We start from the raw sequence: 23,614 nt of genomic DNA, 5'->3' as shown, positions 1-23,614 counted from the left end.
CGCATCACACTACATTTTCCACCCGCGAGATCTTAGAGGGTTATAATCTGTTGTTGTTTTACCATAACATGTTTTGACTATTGATACTTTGGTTTTGATATGAATTGACATTATGGATTGTTTTAGACCAATGGTTTTATAATTATTTAATTTAAAAATGATTACGGAAGAGGTGTAACATCCCAAAATTTAAGACCAAACTCTATCAATCTCATCTGCATATGTGAATTATTTATTTCTTTATATTAACCAAATAAATATACTAGTTATCACTTACTAACCATAAGTTAAAAAAACTCCTTGCATGTAGTTATAATTATTTTAAAATTGAAGTTGTAAGTACACATAACTAATCATATATATATATATATATATATATATATATATATATATATATATATATATATATATATATATATATATATATATATATATATATATATATATAAAAGTTACAAAACTCTTGAATTATAATTACTAATTAGTTATCGGGTAAGACGATTTTTGAGTTATCTTTCTTGTTTTAAAGACGATTTTTGAGTTATCTTTCTTGTTTTAAATGAATATGTTGAAAAGAAAGTGTCTTTATTACAATAGATATATAGGTTGGACATCTTATCATATTGTCATACTAAGTGTGAGACCCGTGTATTACACGGGTTGATTTAAAAAAAGATTAATCATTAAACTAAAGTATAAATATAAAATATTTTTTAATGTACAACTTTTAAAATAAAAAAGGAAGAAATATATTTATTGCAATTTAATATCATATATATAATATTTAATACTTTACATATATAAGTATATGACTTTAATTTTAAAAATTGAAAATAATCAAAAAATGATAAGTGGACAATATTTATTTCAAAAATACCACAAAATGACAAGTGTCAAAACTCATGAGAGATTGGCATGTGGCAAAAAAAACCTTCATTTATTAAGGAGGATTTTTTTACTCAGATCTATTCTAGTAATATATTAATTAATAATATAATTCTATTTTTGTAATTATATTAATTGTATACTCAACGACGAAACTTAATCAAACAATCATATAACACATTACAAACTAAAAAAATCTTTAAGAAACTATAGCAATTAAACTAAAGCATGGTCATCTTTTTATTTTAGCTCTAAATATACAAAATAAATTTTTTTCTTGAAAGTAAAAGGAACAATATATGGAAATAAATTTATAAAAAAAATAAGAAAATAACACCATATCGTTTTTAGTATTTCAAAACATTGATTATGATATGGGCTTTGACTTCTCCTAATATACATCACCATTCAACGCTTTTTTTTTTAAAATCTAACACTTCAAAAACCTTCAACGTTGTTGATCTATTGTTTTTTTTTTTTTTTCATATTCTTTCTAAATTTTGTATGTGGCTATCGGGTAATTTTTTTGGGTTTTGGATAATTCGGATCGAATAATTCAAGTTTTTCATGTTAAAAAAATACCCATTACCCGACCAAAATTAAATTCAGATAATGGGTCGGGTTTGGGTAATTTGGGTATTACGCGAAATATATAGTTTTTTTTTAATTGCACATGAAAATAAATTTAATGAAATAAATACGTCATGCTTTATTAGTTTTGTTTATATAAACAAACGAGACATAAACGAAGTTACTCAAACTTTGAACATTGAGATTTTTTAATTAATAATACTTGAGATATCAAGTAATCTTTTAACAACTTAATTTAATCTAATAAGACGTTAAAAAAACAAATACTTAAAGATCTTAGTTTAAAATGTTTAAGATAATTATAGTCATAAGTTTTGTCATGTTTTGAAGTTTCGTCAAGATAAAGAGTTTGTTAGTTGCAATAAAAATTATAACTTAGAAAACAGTTAAGTTTTAAAGAACATGGTGATATATAAACAATTGTTTTAATATTGTTAGTGTCATACTGTCATAATAAAAGATATTCATGTTTTACAATAATGATAGTTAGTTTAAGCGTGACCGAATACCTGCTAGAAAATACAAACTCTATGGAAAAAAAATTATAAAATAATTCGCGTATACCCGAAACCCATCAAACGTACCCTATACTGACCTGATAAAAATCGGGTTACCCGAATACCTGAAATTTTTTACCCGATACCCGATTTACCCGACCCAATTTACCTGATACCCAAAAAAATTAGGCGGGTAATTCGGAGATCGGGTATTTTTGACAGGGCTATGTTTACTAAAGTGATTGATCGTTTTTGAAACCAAGACCTTTTATATGGAATTTCGTTCTTCAACCACTAGACTTCTGTCGTGGAGCCTACTTTTAATAATAATCAATGTTTATATATGTATTTTAAAAGATAGATACATTTTAAAAATAAAATAATTATTGAGTGATTGTAAGATCTAAAGTGTTGGCATTCTTTAAGAGATAAACAAAATAAAAGTTTAGTGAAAGTGTGAGGCATTATATGTATATTGCTTTCACAAACAAAACCCAAACGGCATCGCGTTTTTTCTCCTAATCTCTATTCTAATAAATGAATAGTTTTAATCTCTATTTACCAAGTGTCACTCTAATATAACTCCTAATTAATATTATGTGATGTGTCATATAGATATATTAGACAACTAATTTCAAATTTTAAATTTTATATTATCTAATTATATATTAAATTTGAATTTATAATAACTTTATAAATGTAATATATCTCCTAATTAATAATTTGTTTAAAATAATTAGGAGTTATAATTATAAATTGTAATTATGAAACTTTAATTAATTTTATAGTCGTTGTTCCCACTGGTTATAAACTAGTGCGATAATAAATTAGATAACGGATTTAAATGCATGATTTGCAGATCTATAACCGAGGGCACATGGGATAAGATGCATGTATATACTTGTTGGTATGTATATACTTGTTGGTGACACAAACCATGTGATGTGCTGAAAAGAATTTTTCAAAGCAAAACATAAGAAACACGAGGTCATCTATTGCTTTATCACGAGTAACCCAACTTTTGATCCTAAGTACATATGTTTTCCTACCATGATCCTTTGTTATTAACTCGTGCCTTTTATCTTTTTTAAATCTTTCTTTTGCAATTCTTTTTAAAATTGTCCCTTTTATGTATTCATCTAACTACTCTTTGAATAACGTAACTAGAAACTTCTAAGTATATTCTTCAAAATCACTTTTATCCTTAAATTGTTTTTGAATGGCAGAATTTTATTAACATAAATTAGCAAGAGGTGTTAGATTTTGCGTCTAAGAATATCAATATACTTGGATAATTTCTAAAATTATGATTGCACTCACTTTTTAAAATCTGTAATTTCGACCCTATAGCATGGAGTGTCACAAAATCAGATTTGAGATAATCCAAGAATGACAATTTAGAAGTCGGACCACTTCTAAATCTGGAACAAAGAAAATATATTGTTGTTTTGTGTTCTTGAGAGATAGAAAAGATATGATGATCAATTTCGAGTATAAGAAACTCTAACCCTTTTTCTGGAACATTTATATGTTCTTATATAGGAGAGTAAAAAAATTACATGGTGGTTACATCCGTTTTGGTGCCAAAAATGAAGGTTAGAAAGGTGATTATTAGACATAACTGATTCTTATCATAGTCATGTCACTACTTGTTTTGGCGGGAAAATACATTTCCAAAGTCTTTCATGATATAGAAAATTGTTTAGTAGAACCACTAGAGGCTCTATCCCTTGGACCCACAAGGGACGCTACTCAGACCCTGTCTATTTTTGAGTTCACATTTATCACTCCGAGTATGATGCACCTCTAGTCTTAGTGAGTAAATATAACTCAGTCTATCTCAATATTAATAATAGAGAAATTAAATATCTTCCTACACTTTATTCTTACTTATCTTCCTACCATATCAAATGTTGACATGTGTCACGTCTATTGACACATTTAATGAAATTGATTTAAATTTTGTCCACCTGTCAACATTTAATATGGGTAGGAAGATAGTAGGAACAAAATGTAAGAAGATTTTTAATTTCTCTTAATAATAACTATACTAAAATATGTTGGTAACACTAAAATCATCAAGAAGGGCTAACAAGAAACAATTACATGCAATGGAAGCTATAAATAGAAAGTGATGGATTTTGATGTCAACATACCCAATTTGTATTACATTTAGAACTTCTATTAACTAATAAAAAAGTTGCGTAACTGTCTTGTAAGAAATCTCAAATTTCATAGGTTTTCCAATCCAAAAATGGTCGTATTCTGATAGATCCAAATGACCCTATGAACCGTAAAAACTACATTCTCAATACATTTTCTTTGTGTAGCTTTAAACTTGGTCGAATCAACCTACTTAATCCTATCAAACACCGAATTATCGAAGGAATGCTTACATCCGACCACTTGCATGAAAGGACCAAGTAGAAACAACCAAAGAACAATTAAGAAGCAAATTATCCAAAATGTTATTGTACGCATTACAAATTAGACAAAGCATTGTAACATCACACTTATCCACCAAATTTGGTCTAATAGGTATACAATCCAAACTCATCCTCCAATCTATAATGTTAAGTTTGACAGGAATGAAAGTGCTCCAACGAGTGGGAATGTTTTTCCGTAGGCAAAGAAGCATCATCCACAAAGCCACGAGCCGAAGACATGGAATAAAAGCTTGTCAAGTTTAAAATCTAGAACCAGTTTTCTATCTAATTAGATAAAACTAAACATGTTTGATAAAGAATGTTACTCATCCCATTGTTGCACTTTGATAGGGATTTGGATTTATTGATTAGAATCACAATTAGTATATTTAAAGTCTATGCAATTGAATAAGGGGTAATGGGATGCAATTTTCAGAATGGAATATCACAATTTCAAAATGGTAGAAGCAACATCAAAAAACAAATTATATGATTCTACTTTCGGATTGATTTGTGTTTTAGTGTCATAAAGTTCAGAACATTGTGCAACCTGATGTATCTTTGTTACAAAGCATCAAACTAAGCCCTCTAATTCACTCTTAGAATCAAGGTAACTCATTAGTTTACTAGTTCATATTGATGTTATTTCCATTTGTTAATTCAAAACATGCACTTCGTTTACGATCCTTTGGTGCTTATCTAGGTGCGCACTAAACAACTTATATATATATATATATATATATATATATATATATATATATATATATATATATGTTTGGCTTTCAAGTAATTTCTTTAGCATTTTCTCCTGTTTTTCATGTTTTTCCTTGATGTTTGCAGCACATACTATTGTTGTTGTACTCTCCTAGTTTTGTTGTTTGAAATAGTCATAAAAACCCATGGATACTCTTTCTTTTCCATTAGATTTTTTCTTCCAAACATATCCACTTATTAAACCTTGTAAGAAAATGCCCAATTTCATTTAGTATTTAACTTTTATCTAAATCTAGTTTGATTAATTGTTGATTTCATTTGGTATTTGACTAATTGTGGCTAATTTAATCTATAAATCTGATTTGTAAGTTGTGTTCACTGGTCAACAACGAACAAAGGTTTTTGTATTATTTAAGAATGAAAGACCGAAACCAGCATATGATAAATGTATTCTTTAAGATTGAAATATTGAAAGTAGCGTATTCTTTAAGAAAGAATGGCTGGAAAAAAGAAAGATTGATGGTTCAAGAATGTTGCATGCAATGTGTAACACTGTAAATTTCAAAACAATTTTTCATTTAAATATAGTGGTTTAATTCTTAAAAGCACTTTTCTTAAAATCTCATTCATAATCAAATTACAAAACATAACTCCAATTTCACTTGCATAATAAACCAGGATCCTCAAAACATGACTCTTTCGTTGGTGTGTACAATCAAGCCGGTGCCGTCCCGTGATCCTAAGAGAAACTTGAAACACATAACACAAAACACTGTAACCACGAAGCTTAGTGAGTTCCCCAAAATACCACATATAACACATATTAGCCACTCGAGGCTATAACTCTGTGGATCCGTGCACCCAAACTCTATGAACCCTCACGTTCTAACTCTACAAGCATTCACATCATAAATCACATAGAAGAATGCAGTACGACAAACAGTATATATAGCACTGTATCACATAACTCTATTTACCTACTCAAGGTAAAGTATAGTGAGAAGACTCACCTCGCGTATCCCGGTAACTTGTAAATCCCTGAAATCACTAGTGCTCGATCTCCCGAGCTATAGTCCTCCTATAACATAATACATCTCTAATTAACACTTTCCCAACTAAGGTTGACTAACCCTATCAAGTCAACACCGGTCAAATATGGTCAATGGTCAACGGTCAACCCCAACTCGCCGAGACTGGTGTGGACTCGCCGAGTCTCTATGGGGACCCGATTCCTCTAAGTCCCTTCCGACGCACCGAGTCACTCACCCAACTCGGTTACTCAACCCTTGGTTCGAAATCTCTGAACAACCCGCACCAACTCGTCGAGTCTGCCCATGGACTCGGCGAGTGCATCCCATGCACAACCCCAAACGACCTTCTGAGGTTAGATCTGTTCCACTAACTCATAGATCCAGTCCTTCCAAGCTTATTTATCACATAAAGTTCATGTCTTAGCGCTCATATCACAGCTAATGACTCATAAATGGTGTTTTGACCTCAAACACAAAGATCCCAACCCAAAACCTCCATGGATTCATAAAAAGCTTGGACAAAGGGACACTCTGGACCTCCAAGGGTCCAAATCCAGAACCTAACTCACTTAAGGGACCAAATGGGCACTAGATCTAGCCACAAAAGGGCTCAATAAACCCTAAATCAACATGAACATCGCCTCAACAGAAAAGGGTTCGAAAATGATACCTCAAATGTGATGTTCTGGACCTCAAATCTTTAGGAAGTTGTTCCTCTTGCTTCCTCTTGGCTAAAACTTCCTTTCCCTTGCTAGACAACACCTCCAAGGTTGACAATGGCTCTTTCTCTCACTCCAAACGCTCAAGTGCACTAGGGTTTTTCTCTGGGGGCTGGTGAGCACAAATGATGGCCATAAGGCCCTTTAAATAGGCCCCAACCCCCCCCCCCCCCGAGAAATTAGGGTTTCATTAAATAGCACTGACTCGCCGAGTCCACCAATGCAACTCGTCGAGTCCGATCATTAATCCGGATGACAAATCGCGTCTCTACTCGGCGAGTCTACGCACCAATTCGCCGAGTTCTTCCTCAAAACTCAAAATAAAAAGAATAAATATAATACCTGAAATTCCGGATGTTACAATTCTCCCCCACTTGAATTTGACTTCGCCCTCGAAGTCTCATCCCTGAAAATAGCTCCGGATGCTGCACACGCATCACACGCTCCGATTCCCAAGTAAGCTCCGACCCTTTCCGATGCTGCCACTGAGCCTATACCAGAGGCACCTCCTTGTTCCTCAGAACCTTGATCTTCCGATCCACAATCATGACTGGTCTCTTCGGGTAGTTCAGGCTCGTATCCACCTGAATGTCCTTTAATGGCACTACCGCCGACTCGTCGGCTATACACTTCCTCAACTGAGACACATGGAAAGTATTATGAATTCGCTCCAATTCCGCAGGTAGCTCCAAGCGATATGCTACCTTGCCCACCCTCGCAATTACTCTGAACGGCCTGATATACCTGGGCCCTAGCTTGCCCCTCTTCCTGAATTGAATCACTCCTTTCCAAGGAGATACCTTCAGGAGAACATAGTCACCAATCTGAAACTCAAGCTCGGATCGTAGTCTATCTGCATAACTCTTCTTGCGGCTCTGAGCGGTCAACAATCTCGGTTTGACCCGCTGTATCTGCTCTGTCGTCTGAAGCATGATCTCTGTACTTCCCATCACACGTTGCCCTACCTCTCCCCAGCAAATGGGGTTCGATACCTCCTCCCCTACAACAGCTCAAAGGGTGGCAAAACTGATGCACTAATGATGGCTGTTGTTGTAGGAAAACTCTTCCAAGGGCAATTACGGGCCACAATTCTCACCCCCCGAAATCTAATACACATGCCTGAAGCATATCCTCGAACGTCTGAATCGTTCGCTCGCTCTGAAGTGTCCACAGACATCACTATGGCAAACTCTAACTCATTTCTCATATTCATCTTCGATACCGAGCACCAGGTCAACTTTTGGCCCCACAGCTGAACCCCCACATAATATGATCCAAAATATCTCACTAACTTCCTCCCCGTGACCACTATCACGGCCCAATGACACGCAAGTCATGAAATTCCCTTTCCCTCATAAAAATACAAACCACTCGAAGATCGACTCAGCTCTAACCTCTGGCGTCTGCTGTGCATATTCTCCCACACGCCTCGCTGACCCTCCCGACAAAGACAGAGACCCCAGTCCCGCCCCGGTTTAACCATTAGGCTCCATAAACTCAACACTAGGGCTACTCAAGCCTAAAAATCTTCTACATCATGCACTTATCGGAGAACACTCCATCATCATACTCTCTTGCCGTCTAGTGGGTACTATGGCTTCCCGCAACATTACGACAACCTCTGACTAGTGATAATACGGCTCCTCGTAGGATCACAACACCCTCTAACTGGCGAATACTACGGCTCCTCGTGGCATTACGACTCTCTCTCTCTCTCTCTCTCTGACTTGTGAGTACTACGGCTCCCCGTAGCATCACAACACCCTCTGACTGGTGAATACTACGGCTCCCCGTAGCTTCGCTCTATACTCTCATTCTCATTATAACGCCACACTATGTTCACTAACTCATGCACCGAAGACTATCATATATAGTTACACACACACTTGCCCCGATATGCGTTACAGACTCTGGCGGCAACCGCCATAACACAGAACCTACCTCTGCGGAGATCCACTTCCATAAATAATCCCTCTTGATGACAATACACGAAGGGCTCCCACTGGAACCGTAGATACATAATACATCACTAGTCGTCTTAAACCCAAGACTCTAAATAACTCCAAAATCGGGACGCCATACGCGGAAACCACGGAACACCATAACAGAGCATCACAATGTCCTACCTCTACCACTGATTCCCTCACTCCCAGCACCATACACATACATCAATACATTTCCTCTGAATCCCATAATAATTTCCTATTTCACTCAATGCGCAACTTCAGTGCATCCAAACACTCAATTGGAATACAAGGAAGGCGCTAACTCTTCAGAACACATTGTTGATCCTCCGAAACCCTTTCCACTACTGCTTAAAATCTAAGCAAGAATACACATCCCAGCCCGGGAGTTGGCTACTCAACAATCTTCTACCCATATTTCAACCCAGAAGTTCTCAACTGCCCATACCATCATTACGAGTCTTCCGCTTGAAACGACTCTGACCACCACCAGGTTCCTGACCATTGACCACCCGTCGTGGAGACACCCATCCTTCTCTCAGACATATACCACATGCATTATCTCGCCCTGCACCTTTCCTTGATCACCAATGACCCTGATCTCATAAATTCAAGCCACAGGTTTTTGTATCCAATCCCCTAACAGCTCTTGTACAAATCTCTGGTTCTCTTGATAAACCACCCGGTTCTCCCCCACTTAGGGTTCGAACCATCACTATCTGACACATCAACAATCTCACAAACTATTTTCACTAGCAATAACGCACCTGCCCCTGGAAAGTGCTACGCAATGCCCGATAATCCCCTTTAATGAAATCAATCGATCTCATATACTCTGAACCTCAGCTGAAATCCTCAAGAACTTCTCGTCACGACTGCCTCTAGTCGTTCCAAGTCTCGTACCAATCCAAAACCAAACAACTCAACTGTCCAATAACATCATTGCCTCATAGACTGGACCACGAAATCATCATACTCCTCCACCTCGACTCATCAACCGGCGTTCCATCACATGGATCTTCCCAAGAACAGGGACCCACTCCCATATTCAATACCCAACATAGATAGAAAAATCACTGTACTGATAAACTCGACTGGACTCCCCACTGATACCTCTCCAATACGCCTTACTATACTCAAATAGCTGTAACGTGGTCCTCGACTATCTCAGTCCCAACTGACTATCTGCTCATGGTAAATTACTGCCTCGCGGCACACATGCTACCTGATACTCTGATGGAAAATCATCCTCAATGACAACCTGCAGGGTTTACCACCAAACCCAAAACTTAAACATCATGCCTCTCATGTTTCGTACACGAACGTAAATAGCACCACCCAAGTCATAGAAGGTGACATCTCCTCTATCGACTGATTGCTCAACTCAGACCGAAATTCTTCCTCCCCCCCCCCCCACCCCGGCTCCTTACCAAAATACTCTGAAAGGATCTCGACCTCCCTCTCAAGGGACGCCTCTTCGAACTCAATCATGGCCCACTGGCCTAAAGCCCATAGCATCCAATCTCTACCTCATCAATCATGACCGGATAACCAAAGAACCACGAGCATCATTCACTACGAACCATGGTACTCATCCCATGACATCTCTTCTCAATATGCTCCGGTGTATGGTACACGAACCATATCATCACTCCTTCATCTGCTCCGATGTAAGGTACTCGAACCATAACATCGCTCCTCCATCCGCTCCGATGTATGGTACTCGAACCATAACTTCACTCCTCGATTCGCTCTGATGTGTGGTACTCGAACCATAACATCAATCCTCCATCTGCTTCGATGTATGGTACTCGAACCATAACATCACTCCTCCATCTGCTCCGATGTATGGTACTCGAACCATAACATCACTCCTCCATCTGCTCCGATGTATGGTACTCGAACCATAACATCACTCCTCCATCTTCTCCGATGTATGGTACTCGAACCATAACATCACTCCTCCTTCTGCTCCGATGTATGGTACTCGAACCATAACATCACTCCTCCATCTGCTCCGATGTATGGTACTCGAACCATAACATCACTCCTCCATCTGCTCATTAGAACCTTTAGAATACTCCCTGTATCAAGTATGGGTCCTCTGCTTTCAGTAGTACGGGCCCATACTACCTGCCACATCTACCCATACTTTCCACACGGACTATCCCAGAGCTTCTAAGTAGCTGCTCAACCTTCTCGTTCACCAATTCCGTCACACGTGCTCGCTCCCCAGCGAAGTTCTCTACTCTGCCCGCGCACTCATCTGGCTAAGGTTACTACCCAGGCTCTTCCTAGATTTTCACACTTCTCTGCCATCAGCTGCTGAAGAGCTCCTAATGATGCCAACCATCTACCTCCTGAATATCTTCATATTCGCTTGGTAACTAACTCCCATCATCGAGAGTTCCACGAAGCACGAAGCAAGCATCATTCGAGCATCGAAGAATACATAGGACTCACTCTGGGTGATAAGTCCGCTTGCTATGCTCATCCTCGATAGTACCACCAAACGCTGCAACTCTTCCCCTCGCGGGTTCTAACTATTCTTTCGCTAAGTACGACGGTACTCATCTAGGTATCTCCCCTAGATTACTCCTCTAATCAAATCCCCTAAAGGATCCCAACTAAATACTCTTACTCATCTCATACTCAAAAGCACATCACATATAATAGCAATTCCCAGGCTAAGGCATCACAAATCAGGCCACTCTAGTCCTAAGATATGAAATACCTAGCCTGTCTCTAGCATGCAATAATATCTCATAAAGTGCATCATAAAGATCTCATAACACAGAAGCAATGGTATTTTAGGAAATCACCGTTCGGGCTCTGGCTGATTGTACACACTGCTCTTTCTTGCTTTCTCTTTGAACTCTTATTCGCTTTAGAAAATTTATTTCTTTGAAAACTTTTCTTACTTCCTCAGTTTGAGTCCAGATTTACCCGAAGGTGCATCCGAATCCCTCAAACCAAGGCTCTGATACCAACTTGTAACACCGTAAATTTCAAAACAATTTTTCATTTAAATATAGTGGTTTAATTCTTAAAAACACTTTTCTTAAAATCTCATTCATAATCAAATTACAAAACATAACTCCAATTTCACTTGCATAATAAACCAAGATCCTCAAAACATGACTCTTTCGCTGGTGTGTACAATCAAGCCGGTGCCGTCCCATGATCCTGAGAGAGGCCTGAAACACATAACACAAAACACTGTAAGCACGAAGCTTAGTGAGTTCCCCAAAATACCACATATAACACATATTAGCCACTCGAGGCTATAACTTTGTGGGTCCGTGCACCCAAACTCTGTGAACCCTCACATTCTAACTCTGCAAGCATGCACATCATAAATCACATAGAAGAATGCAGTATGACAAACAATATATATAACACTGTATCACATAACTCTATTTACCTACTCAAGGTAAAGTATAGTGAGAAGACTCACCTCGCGTATCCCGGTAACTCGTAAATCCCTGAAATCACTAGTGCTCGATCTCCCGAGCTATAGTCCTCCTATAACAGAATACATCTCTAATTAACACTTTCCCAACTAAGGTTGACTAACCCTATCAAGTCAACACCGGTCAAATATGGTCAATGGTCAACGGTCAACCCCAACTCGCCGAGACTGGTGTGGACTCGCCGAGTCTCTATTGGGACCCGATTCCTCTAAGTCCCTTCCGACGCACCGAGTCACTCACCCAACTCGGTTACTCAACCCTTGGTTCGAAATCTCTGAACAACCCGCACCAACTCGTCGAGTCTGCCCATGGACTCGGCGAGTGCATCCCATGCACAACCCCAAACGACCTTCTGAGGTTAGATCTGTTCCACTAACTCATAGATCCAGTCCTTTCAAGCTTATTTATCACATAAAGTTCATGTCTTAGTGCTCATATCACAGCTAATGACTCATAAATGGTGTTTTGACCTCAAACACAAAGATCCCAACCCAAAACCTCCATGGATTCATAAAAATCTTGGACAAAAGGGACACTCTGGACCTCCAAGGGTCCAGATCCATAACCTAACTCGCTTAAGGGACCAAATGGGCACTAGATCTAGCCACAAAAGGGCTCAATAAACCCTAAATCAACATGAACATCACCTCAACAGAAAAGGGTTCGAAAATGGTACCTCAAATGTGATGTTCTGGACCTCAAATCTTTAGGAAGTTGTTCCTCTTGCTTCCTCTTGGCTAAAACTTCCTTTCCCTTGCTAGACAACACCTCCAAGGTTGATAATGGCTCCTTCTCTCACTCCAAACGCTCAAGTGCATTAGGGTTTCGCTCTGGGGGCTGGTGAGCACAAATGACGGCCATAAGGCCCTTTAAATAGGCCCCAAACCCGAGAAATTAGGGTTTCATTAAACAGCGCTGACTCGCCGAGTCCACCAATGCGACTCGTCGAGTCCGGTCATTAATCCGGATGAGAAATCGCATCTCTACTCAGCGAGTCTACGCACCAACTCGCCGAGTTCTTCCTCAAAAATCAAAATAAAAAGAATAAATATAATACCTGAAATTATGGATGTTACACAATGTTGGTTGGTCAAAGATGCATATAAGTGATAAAAAAACGATGAACAGTGAAGAAGAATGCAAAGTTTGTATATTTTAGTTTGACCTTTTGACAAAAGATTATTAGATAACATAGTAAATACTATAATTTTTTGTATATATTTTTCAAGAATCTATATCATACTATACTTATAAATGAGACATTTTTTCCAATCACCTCATGCATTTGAAACCCCCACACAAATTTCCAAGCACCTTATGCATTTGAAACCCCCACACATTTTTCACGTTCAAAGTAATTAATCACACATCACACACTTTATATAACTGAAATTTTGAAGCTACAAATGGAACTATGGATGGTAAATTTAGAGCATGTTACGAAGGAACAATTGATTTTGCTCCTATGTACTTATAAATATGTTCCCAATTTTGATGAAAATTTGGAAAGGATGATGAAACAAAACTAGCTTCTGCATGGTAATTAAATCCTTTTATATCATTCATTTCATACCTTCCATTCCTTTAGTTTGCTCCTGTTGCATGATAATTAAATCCCTTTATATCATTTATTTCATAATTTCCACTCCTTTAGTTTATACAATTTCAAATTCTCTAAACGGATTATGAATATATAACATCTGTGATAGGATAATATGGATTGGGGATGAACTAAAGCAGATACTATACTCTAGAAATGAATCCAAGTTTTGTGATCATCGGCTGGTGAATGTGATATTTTCTACTGAAGTTAAAGTCTCAAGATAGAATATCAAAACCTTTGCATTTTAGATAGGTTTCCATAACTATATTTGTTCCAATCTTACTAAAGAATGCAAGAAGAGGAGGTCTACCCACGATTCTTGAAGATCTAAAACTCCAAGAATGAACGAATATTTAAAACCGTTAAAAATGAATGATAAACTCGAACATAGATATTAAATGGCATAGCTTAAGAAGTTTTACAAAATCTACAATGAAAAAATGCAAAAATTAGTTGTATTAAATTTCGAAACATTGCAGGCAATAAGTAAGTTCTCTAATCCTATGTCAATAGTTTTCAAAATTTGTGATTCAAACACATGTGAGGTTTACTTAAGAAACTAAACGCATTCAACCACAACTGAGAACCCATATTTAACCAATTATCAAATAATTACATTAGATACTAATGTGTACATAAACATTACATTTACAATTTTATACTAAAAATAATTTTGCATTATTTATGAGTAAATATAAATAATATTTAATCGTGTACAACATTTATGTACAACTTATTCACAATAGATTAAACCATATCAATTATAATGTAATAATATTTTAATTGCATTATGTTAGAATCTTATTTGTTTTATAATCATAACTTCTCAATTAACCATATGCTTAAAAAGAATGTTAACTATTTATTTTACCATAATATATATAACCATATTAAACTACATAATTATTCTACTACGCAACACACATGCATTCGTCTAGTCATACATACTTATAAAGCTAGCATTTTTTCTTGAATCTCATGCATTTGAAACCCCCATTCTTTTTTCCTTTCACTATATTCATTTGAAACTCCCATGACTTTTAAATTTTTTATAATAATAATTATACTTTGGTAATTAGGTTAAATAAATATCAAATCTAAAGTGTATTCATATATAAACTAAACTTCAATATTAAAATAATATCTTTAATTTTACTTATAAAATTATCTTTTTTAACTTTTAACATATTATACTTAATTAATTAGTTTTAATATATTATTGGATGTAAACCATTATCATTTTAAATGTATAATTGTTGAACAATTTGTATAAAATACTTAAATTATTAATTAAAATATAATATTATAGGCTCAACTTAAATATAAACTTTATTTAACTTAAACAACCCAAAGATTATTTTATAAATAGTTAAAAGTGATAAATTGTAGTGTCTTTCTAATAATAATTATAAGTTGGTTAATAAGGTTAAATAAATATCAAACCTAAAGTGTAATCATAAATAGACTAAATTTCAATTTTAAAATAATATCTTACTTCTATTTATAAAGTTATATCTTTAAATTTTAACATAGTATACTTAATTTATTAGATTTAAAATGTTGTTGCATGTAAACCATTATCAGTTTAAAACTATAATTTTTGAACAGTTTGGACAAAATACTTAAATTATTAATTTAAATATAACATTACAGTGTCAACTTAAATATAAATTTCAGTTCCACTAAAAAAACCAAATAATAATTTGTAAATAGTTAAAAGTGATAAATACAACAACTAAATTGTAATATCGGTTTAACTAAAATATTTCCTAAATATATTTATATAATCGTTAAAAAATTTCAAATAAGTAGCTTAAAATAATTTATAATAACAATTGTTAAAAATAACTCTATATAAATGATTATATTGTTACCTTTAAAATAAAAAAAATAATATTTGATGTTTTAAATAATTATAATGATATAAATTAAAACATTAAGCAAATAAATTAAAAAATTAGTTAAAAATAACAACTATAAATAATATTAAACCATATATAATATTTAATTTTATTTATGTGTAACTCGCGAGTAGAAGTTATTCAAACGATTGAGATTATTACATTATAATAGATTTATATATTATCATATAATTCAAAATAATCAATATATTATATCAAATTAATATATGAATTATTATATCAAATTTAACAACAACGTTAGTGTTATATTTTAAAAAATATATATTTGTAAAGACTTCAACTATATAGATGTTTCTGCGCATTACAATATCAACTCAAATATAAATTTCAGTTTCATTTAAAAAAAAAACTATAGAATATTTTGTAAATAGTTAAAAGTGATAAATTGTAGTGATAAAAGCGAAAACTAAATTGTAATATCAATTTAACTAAATTTTTTTTAAATATATTTTATAATCGTTAAAAGTTTCCAAATAAGTAGCTTAAAATAACTTACAATAACAATAGTTAAAAACAACTCTATATAAATGATTATATTGTTAGCTTTAAAATAAAAAACAATATTTGATGTTTTAAATAATTATAATTATAGAAATTAAAACATTAACCAAATAAATTTTAAAAAATTAATTAACAATAAAAACAACTATAAATAACATCAAATTATATATTATATTTAATTTTATTCATGTGTAACTCGCGGGTAGAAATCATTCAAACGATTGAAATTATGAATGTATGATAAATGTATATATTATTATACAATTCAAAATAATTAATATATTATATCAATTTAGTATATACAAATTATTATATCAAATTTAACAACGATGTTATTGTTATATTTAAAAAATCATATATTTGTAAAGACTTCAACGATGTCATTTGAAACTCCATGACTTTTCAATTTCTTTCTCATAATTATTATAAATTGGTTAATAATGTTAACTTAATGTAAAAACTAAATACAAATCATAAATTAACTAAACTACAATATTAAAATATAATATTTTATTTCTATATATAAAATTATAACTTTAATTTTGTAATATATTATAATTAACTTATTAGTTTAAATATGTTATATTATGTGAGAAATTATCATTTTAAAGTCACAACTTTTGTACAATTTATAATTTTATGCAAATTAGTTAAATTATTAGTTTTAAAATAATGTTAACATGGTTAACTTAAATAAAAAATTCAGTTAAAATTGAAAAAAATCTAAAGACCACTTTATAAATAGTTAAAAGGTGTAAATTTTAGTGTTAAACCTAAATTATAATCCTAAATTAAAAATTAAAAACAATGAAACTATTTTTTATAATCATTAAGAATTTTCAAATAAGTAGCTTAAAATTAACTTATAGTAAGAATCGTTAAAAGTAGAATTATATAAAAATTTATAATGTTATCTTTAAAAACAAAAACAATATTTGTTGTTTTAAATAAATACAATCAAAGAAACTAATAATATTCATCAAATAAATTTTAAAAATGTTAAATTTCTAAAACCAAAATAAAATAATTAAAAGTTTCCAAATAGTTTATTTTAAATAAATTACAACAATAATAATTAAATTTAATATTATACACAAAAATTATATTATTGTCTTTAGAAACAAAAACAATATTTGATTTTTTTTAATAATTACAATGATAGAAATTAAAAATCTTAAGCAAATAAACTTTTTAAAATTAATTAATCATAACAACAACTATAAATATCATTAAACCATATATTCTATTTAATTTTATTCATGAGTAACCTACAGTTAGAGGTCATTAAAACAATTAAGACTATAGAATTTTAAAAGATGTCTACATTATCATATAATTCAAAACAAACAATGTTTATATCAATTTATTATAAGATTTATTATATAAGAGCTAACAACAACGTCATTAAATATATATTTGTTGTATTCTACGTAATGTGCAGGCATTCGCCTAGTGTTATATATTAAACAAAGAATTTAATATATATTACAAACAAATTTTTAAAGAATGTAGGATATAATGTTGTGTATATTCGTCAAAATTTGTATATATTCTTGTGTATTATAAAATATATTCATATTCTTTAAGACTATTAATTCTAATAATATATCTTGTACGAAGTTGCATTCTTTAATAATTAAAAAAAAAACATGAAGATTGAACTGGAAACCAGATTTGAATGTGTTCACATGGTATAATAACAAAAATGAGTAAATTATTGAAATCGTCTCTGTGATTTGGTCAAAATTGCATATTTGGTCATTAACTTTTTTTTTTTCATTCGGATCGTCCATATGGTTTGATTTTGTTGTGTTTTTCGCCTCTTACATACATAAAGTTAGGGATCAAACATGCAATTTTGACCAAACCATATGGACGAAAAACGCAATAAAATCAAACCACAGGGACGATCCAAGTGCAAAAAAAAAGTTAAGGATCAAACGTGCAATTTTGACCAAACTATAAGGACGATTTCAATAATTGACCCTAAAAAAATTTATATGTTATTGTATAATATGTATGTGCGTATTCTTTAAGAATATTTTACTTTTGGTGCAAATTGTTATTATTGAGAATATATACAATCATATTATTTAATAATCTTCAATTCTCAAAAGATTCTTTGAAATTAACCCGCATTCTTTAAGAATATACTCATATTCTTCTTCATGTTATTCTGTCATCGACCTTCTTCTCTATTTATTGGAAGAATTCTTCGATTCTTCAATATGATTCATATAGCATCGTTTCTTAAATATCCAGATAATTAAAGTTGATTTTGATAACACAAGATTGTTTTTGAATAAAATAATTATGTTCTCTTTAATTCTCCAAATTTCCTTATTGGAATAAATAAAAAAATTATAATTATTATTTTAATTTTCTTTTATTAATAATGAATGTTTATGTGTCTTGTGTTCCATTATAATTATAGTACACCTATCCATTTATAAATATAATCTAATGGTCTAAAACTTATCATACATCTAATATATGTACAATTTGCATTTAATATATATATATATATATATATATATATATATATATATATATATATATATATTTCATGAGAAAAAAAAAAAAAAAACATTTTGTGCTCCTCTTAATTGTTTGGCGACCCCAAAATTCATTGAAATTTACCAACCATCCAAGTTGCTAACTGGATGATATTTTCTTATAATCATAAAAAAATTCATCAACTTATTAAAAACTATACAATTTTATCATAAATGTGATTATCCGTAATTTTCATACTTAACTTGGTTATTAGATCCAATAAAATAGTTGGTATATAATATGAAAAAAGTTGTTTTAGTTTTGAATAAGTCACAACATATCAAATTACATTACAATATTATCATAAATAATGATTATTTTGTTTAGCATTACGCAAACATAATTATTTTGTTTCATTTTTAGCGTTAACGGATCAACAAAGCTAATTATCATTGATTATTCAAGTCCATGTTCTGATCTCGTCAGTCGTCATCTTTATACTTTTTTGTATCAACTTTTTTAATTACAATTCAACTTATAATTTAGTAGGTTTGTAATAGTTAATTAAAAACAAAATAAAAAAGATTGATATTTTCCATTTATTCTTCTACTTTTTATTTTATTAGTACGTGGGCTCCTTAACAATAGCAGCTTTATTAGTTTACCTCATCAACTATAAAAGCTCTTGTGCCTCCATCTTTTAACTTTTGATTTTCTCTAACCTCTCAGGCAATAAACGGATGAATCAACCGTTTCGAGATGCACACCCCTACGCCTTCATGCTTCATAAATTAATCAAACTTTTTCTGCACAAATCTCTACATCTACATAGATTATTAAGCAACAACAACATCCAGTGAAAGAAAACAGAGAGATTGCTCATGAAGAAGCAAAGAGGAGCCTTTAGAAGAAGATCTGATCTGTTTGAAGCGTTACCTGATGATATTGTTATATCTATCCTCTACAAGCTCAGTTCTACAGCCTCTTCTCCGTCTGATTTCGTCGCTGTTCTTCTTACGTGCGTTTTAATTCATACCTGTTTCTGTTATAATCTTGTTTTGACGATGGAAAGCTGAAGAAAATCTGTGTTTTATTATGTTACAGATGTAAGCGGTTGAATAATTTAGGCCTACATCCTCTAGTTGTATCGAAATCGTGTTCGAAAGCGCTTGCTGTAAGAGCTAAAAACTGGTGCGAGGAGGCTCACCGGTTTTTGAAACTATGCGTCAACGCCGGCAACACGGAGGCATATTATATGCTTGGAATGGTAAGCATTAATTGCTACTATTACACAAAATGTTTGAGTTCAATGTAACGTCGGTTGTTATAGAAAGCAATGGCCGATATGGCGATATATCTAAATTCTAAAGCTTATTTTCCGCAGATCCGCTTTTATTGCTTGCAAAATCGAGGAAGTGGAGCGTCGTTGATGGCGAAGGCGGCGATTAAATCACACGCTCCGGCACTGTACTCACTAGCTCTGATTCAGTTCAACGGCAGTGGAGGGTTGAAGAACGACAAGGACCTCCGCGCCGGAGTTGCGCTGTGTGCTAGAGCAGCCTTCCTTGGCCACATCGACGCTCTCCGGGAACTCGGCCACTGCCTCCAAGACGGTTACGGCGTCCGTAAGAACATCACCGAAGGCCGTCGTTTACTCGTGCAAGCCAACGCGCGCGAACTCGCATCTGTCCTACGCGTCTTCAACAACTCACCATCTCCGCCATCGTCGGGGTGGCAGTTCCATAACCACCAACAACCACGTCCTACTCCACCTCCATCATATCAAACCGGAGCTCCGAATCCTCCTACGAATCCGTCCGATTTCGACATCCAGTTGTTTAGTGACTACGGGTTCAACCTAACCGGTCGAGAATTGCACCCAGCAAACCGGTTCCTGGTTGAGTGGTTCGGGTCGAGAGAAGACAGGTTTCCGGGTTTGGGTATACGGATATGCTCCTACAAGGGTTGCGGGCGACCCGAGACCCGAAAAAACGAGTTTCGAAGATGTTCCGGTTGTGGGAAAGTGAACTATTGTTCGCGTGGATGTCAAGCGCATGACTGGAGGGTGCACCATAAGGTGGAGTGCGCACCCATGGAGGAGTGGGTGGGTCATGCCATTGATGACGTGGATGAAGAAGAAGAAGATAACATGAACGGCGATGATGACGTGGTTGATAATGATCCAACGGTTGAGATTAACGAAGGCGAAGTTGATGGGATCCAGATCTGAATGTGTGTACTCTTTCTTTTAGGGAGATTTATTTCTTTCTTTCTTTTTTACTTTTTTTTTTTTTTTTTTTTAATTTTTGTAAATGATTTTGATTTTTGAGAGAGTACACAACTACACATCTACACATGTGTCGCGTGAAGGAAAGGGAAAACATTTTTACTTTTAGCAAGTTCTTCTCACAATGTACAAATTTCGTTGCTACAAAGTACAAGTTACCACTCACTTTAATCTAAAAAATAAATATTTTTTGGATTACATGTTTGAAAATTAGGAGTATTATTTGTTTATTTATTTATTAAAAGGTAGGCATGTCCAAATCGAGTAGACCTGATTAAAACGATACAGTTTGGCTTATTTGAGAATGATCTAAACGGTGGACCAATTTGAAATTGTCGAAGCCGAGTCCCTTTGATTTTGTTACCATTCTGAAACGGGAAACCTACAATTTTGAATAAATTTTATGCGTGCCAACTAATAAGAGTATCATCGATATAAATATATTTTTGAAGCTTTTTAATGAAAAGGTTTATTTTTTATCTTCAAAATAGAAGAGCTTTTTAATTTGTTATTTTTATCAAAATTGTTTATTTATAGTTGGTTGAAAATAGACTTTGGAAACATGTTATGTTTGGTTTTTGTTTTGTTAAAAATAATAAACGAATTGGGAGAGCTTGATCCTAATATGAATTGGTTAGTTAATGTATCGTGTTGTGCTAATTCATTTATTTTTATGTCGAATTCTGTCGGGTTTTGGGTTAACGGTATACATTGAAATATGTTGTGGCATGTGATGTGGAAACAATTAACATGTTAAAGGGTATGAGTTGGACAAACAAAAAAGGAAAAATTAACAGTTGGGTGCTGAAATTTATATTATGGGGTGTTTGGCAAATGAGCATATTAAGCTTATTACCAGTTATACACCGCTATAAGCTAAAAATGTTTTTGAAAAAAAAAAATCTTACAGCAGCGGCAAACCGCTAATAAGTTATTTTTTTCATAAGTTAATTCATTCTAACTTATTAGTTCATAAGCTAATCTAGTATAATAAATAAAGGTTTTTTTTACCACATGTCATGTTCTCATTCATTTGGATACATGATATTTTTCTAAAATTTTTAAAATTTCTATTTTCCACTTGTCATTTTAGTCATTTTATTGTATTTTTCATTTTATTAAATTAAAATTACACATTTAATGTGTAAATTAATATATATGTAAAATATTTATTAGAAAAAGTTTATATATGTAATGTATTCAATACATTACAATCTCATTAATTTTAATAATTCAATTTTTTTTTTATTTTTCTTATAAATTCAAACTTTTTGTTAAAATTTTATATTTATTTTTTTTAATTAAACTCATGTAATACATAGGTTTCACACCTAGTAAGTAAACAAACAATAATCTTTTTTTACCAAACACCCTCCGTGTTTAGAGGGCAAAATGGAAAGAATATGAGTTTGGAGGTAGAGGAGAAATCATGAGGAAGAAGGATTGGTCTAGAGTTTGTATAGTTTGAGAGAACTAAAAAAAATAATTTTTAACATATACGGCAAAATCGATTCCACATTACAATAAACACAAGTGTTTTCTTTTATGATTGATTTTTGTTTTGGATAATACTAGTTTATTTTAAAAAATTCAAAAAAAAAAAAACTTACTTATTAATTAATAGGTTATATTTAAGTTGAAATTTTCAACCCTAATAATACCCGTTAGATTTGTATCATGTTCTATCAACTCGTTTAATTAAACGGATTGAAATATTTTTCTCAAACTCGTTTATTTCGTATTGAATTCGAGACAAATATCGTGTTTATGTTATTTTTCATCACATTTATTTGAAAACACACTAGACTCACAAAACTCATTTAAAAATTTTATTAATTAACAATTTCCTATTAAATAAAATTGTGTTTGATTTTTTCAATTTTCATGAGCTATTTAGATGGAACCTCTTTTAAAACACTTATTTTGGATGTTTAATGATTCAAAATTATGCTCTTATTTTAATCTTCATAAAGTGTTTAAATATAGTATATACTTTATTTTCTATTTAGTTTTAATTATCTTTTAATTAAAAACTAAAGATCGGTTTGTCAAAAGTTAAAAAATTCAATTTTTTACACAATTTATTTGTATATATGATTGTATTTTTATTTTCTAACTTTGACCAATTATTTGGGTAACTTAACATCACCGAGATAGTCTAATTGTGATAACTTTGATATTTAAATTCCAAAATAGAGTGTGTATAATATTCAAATCGTACAAACTTTAACTTTATTTTATAGGTTTGTTGCTTAATGGTAATCTTTGGTCTAATTTTAGTGATCAACAATTCAACACGGTTTAAATATAGTATCTTTGGTGTAATTTTGGTGTGAGAGGCTAATGATGAAAAAGCAGATGTAAGTATAGAAAAACAACATCACCTCACTCACATACAAATATAGTAAGAGGGAGGTAAGGTGGTCGACATCCCGACAGCGTCGTGGTAGATTGCTTCTGTATTTTTTTTTTTTTAACAAAAATAAGAATAATAATATAAAATCA

The 23,614-nt window shown here is 32.8% G+C and overlaps 1 protein-coding gene across 1 annotated transcript; it reads left to right on the top strand.

The window, feature by feature from the left end:
- The first annotated feature begins 19,510 nt into the window (after nt 1–19,510).
- Nucleotides 19,511–21,307, top strand: LOC145042584 (F-box protein At5g50450-like). The gene is made up of 3 exons (XM_078991034.1): nt 19,511–19,840; nt 19,927–20,089; nt 20,207–21,307. Exons 1-3 carry the CDS (start codon nt 19,704–19,706, stop codon nt 21,050–21,052), a joined length of 1,146 nt encoding a protein of 381 aa, XP_078847160.1. The 5' UTR covers nt 19,511–19,703; the 3' UTR covers nt 21,053–21,307.
- The last annotated feature ends 2,307 nt before the right edge of the window (nt 21,308–23,614 follow it).

Source organism: Lactuca saligna, chromosome 4, assembly GCF_052625555.1.
Source record: "Lactuca saligna cultivar CGN05327 chromosome 4, ASM5262555v1, whole genome shotgun sequence".
NCBI classification, from domain to species: Eukaryota; Viridiplantae; Streptophyta; class Magnoliopsida; order Asterales; family Asteraceae; genus Lactuca; species Lactuca saligna.
This window is presented reverse-complemented; position numbering and strand designations above follow the sequence as displayed.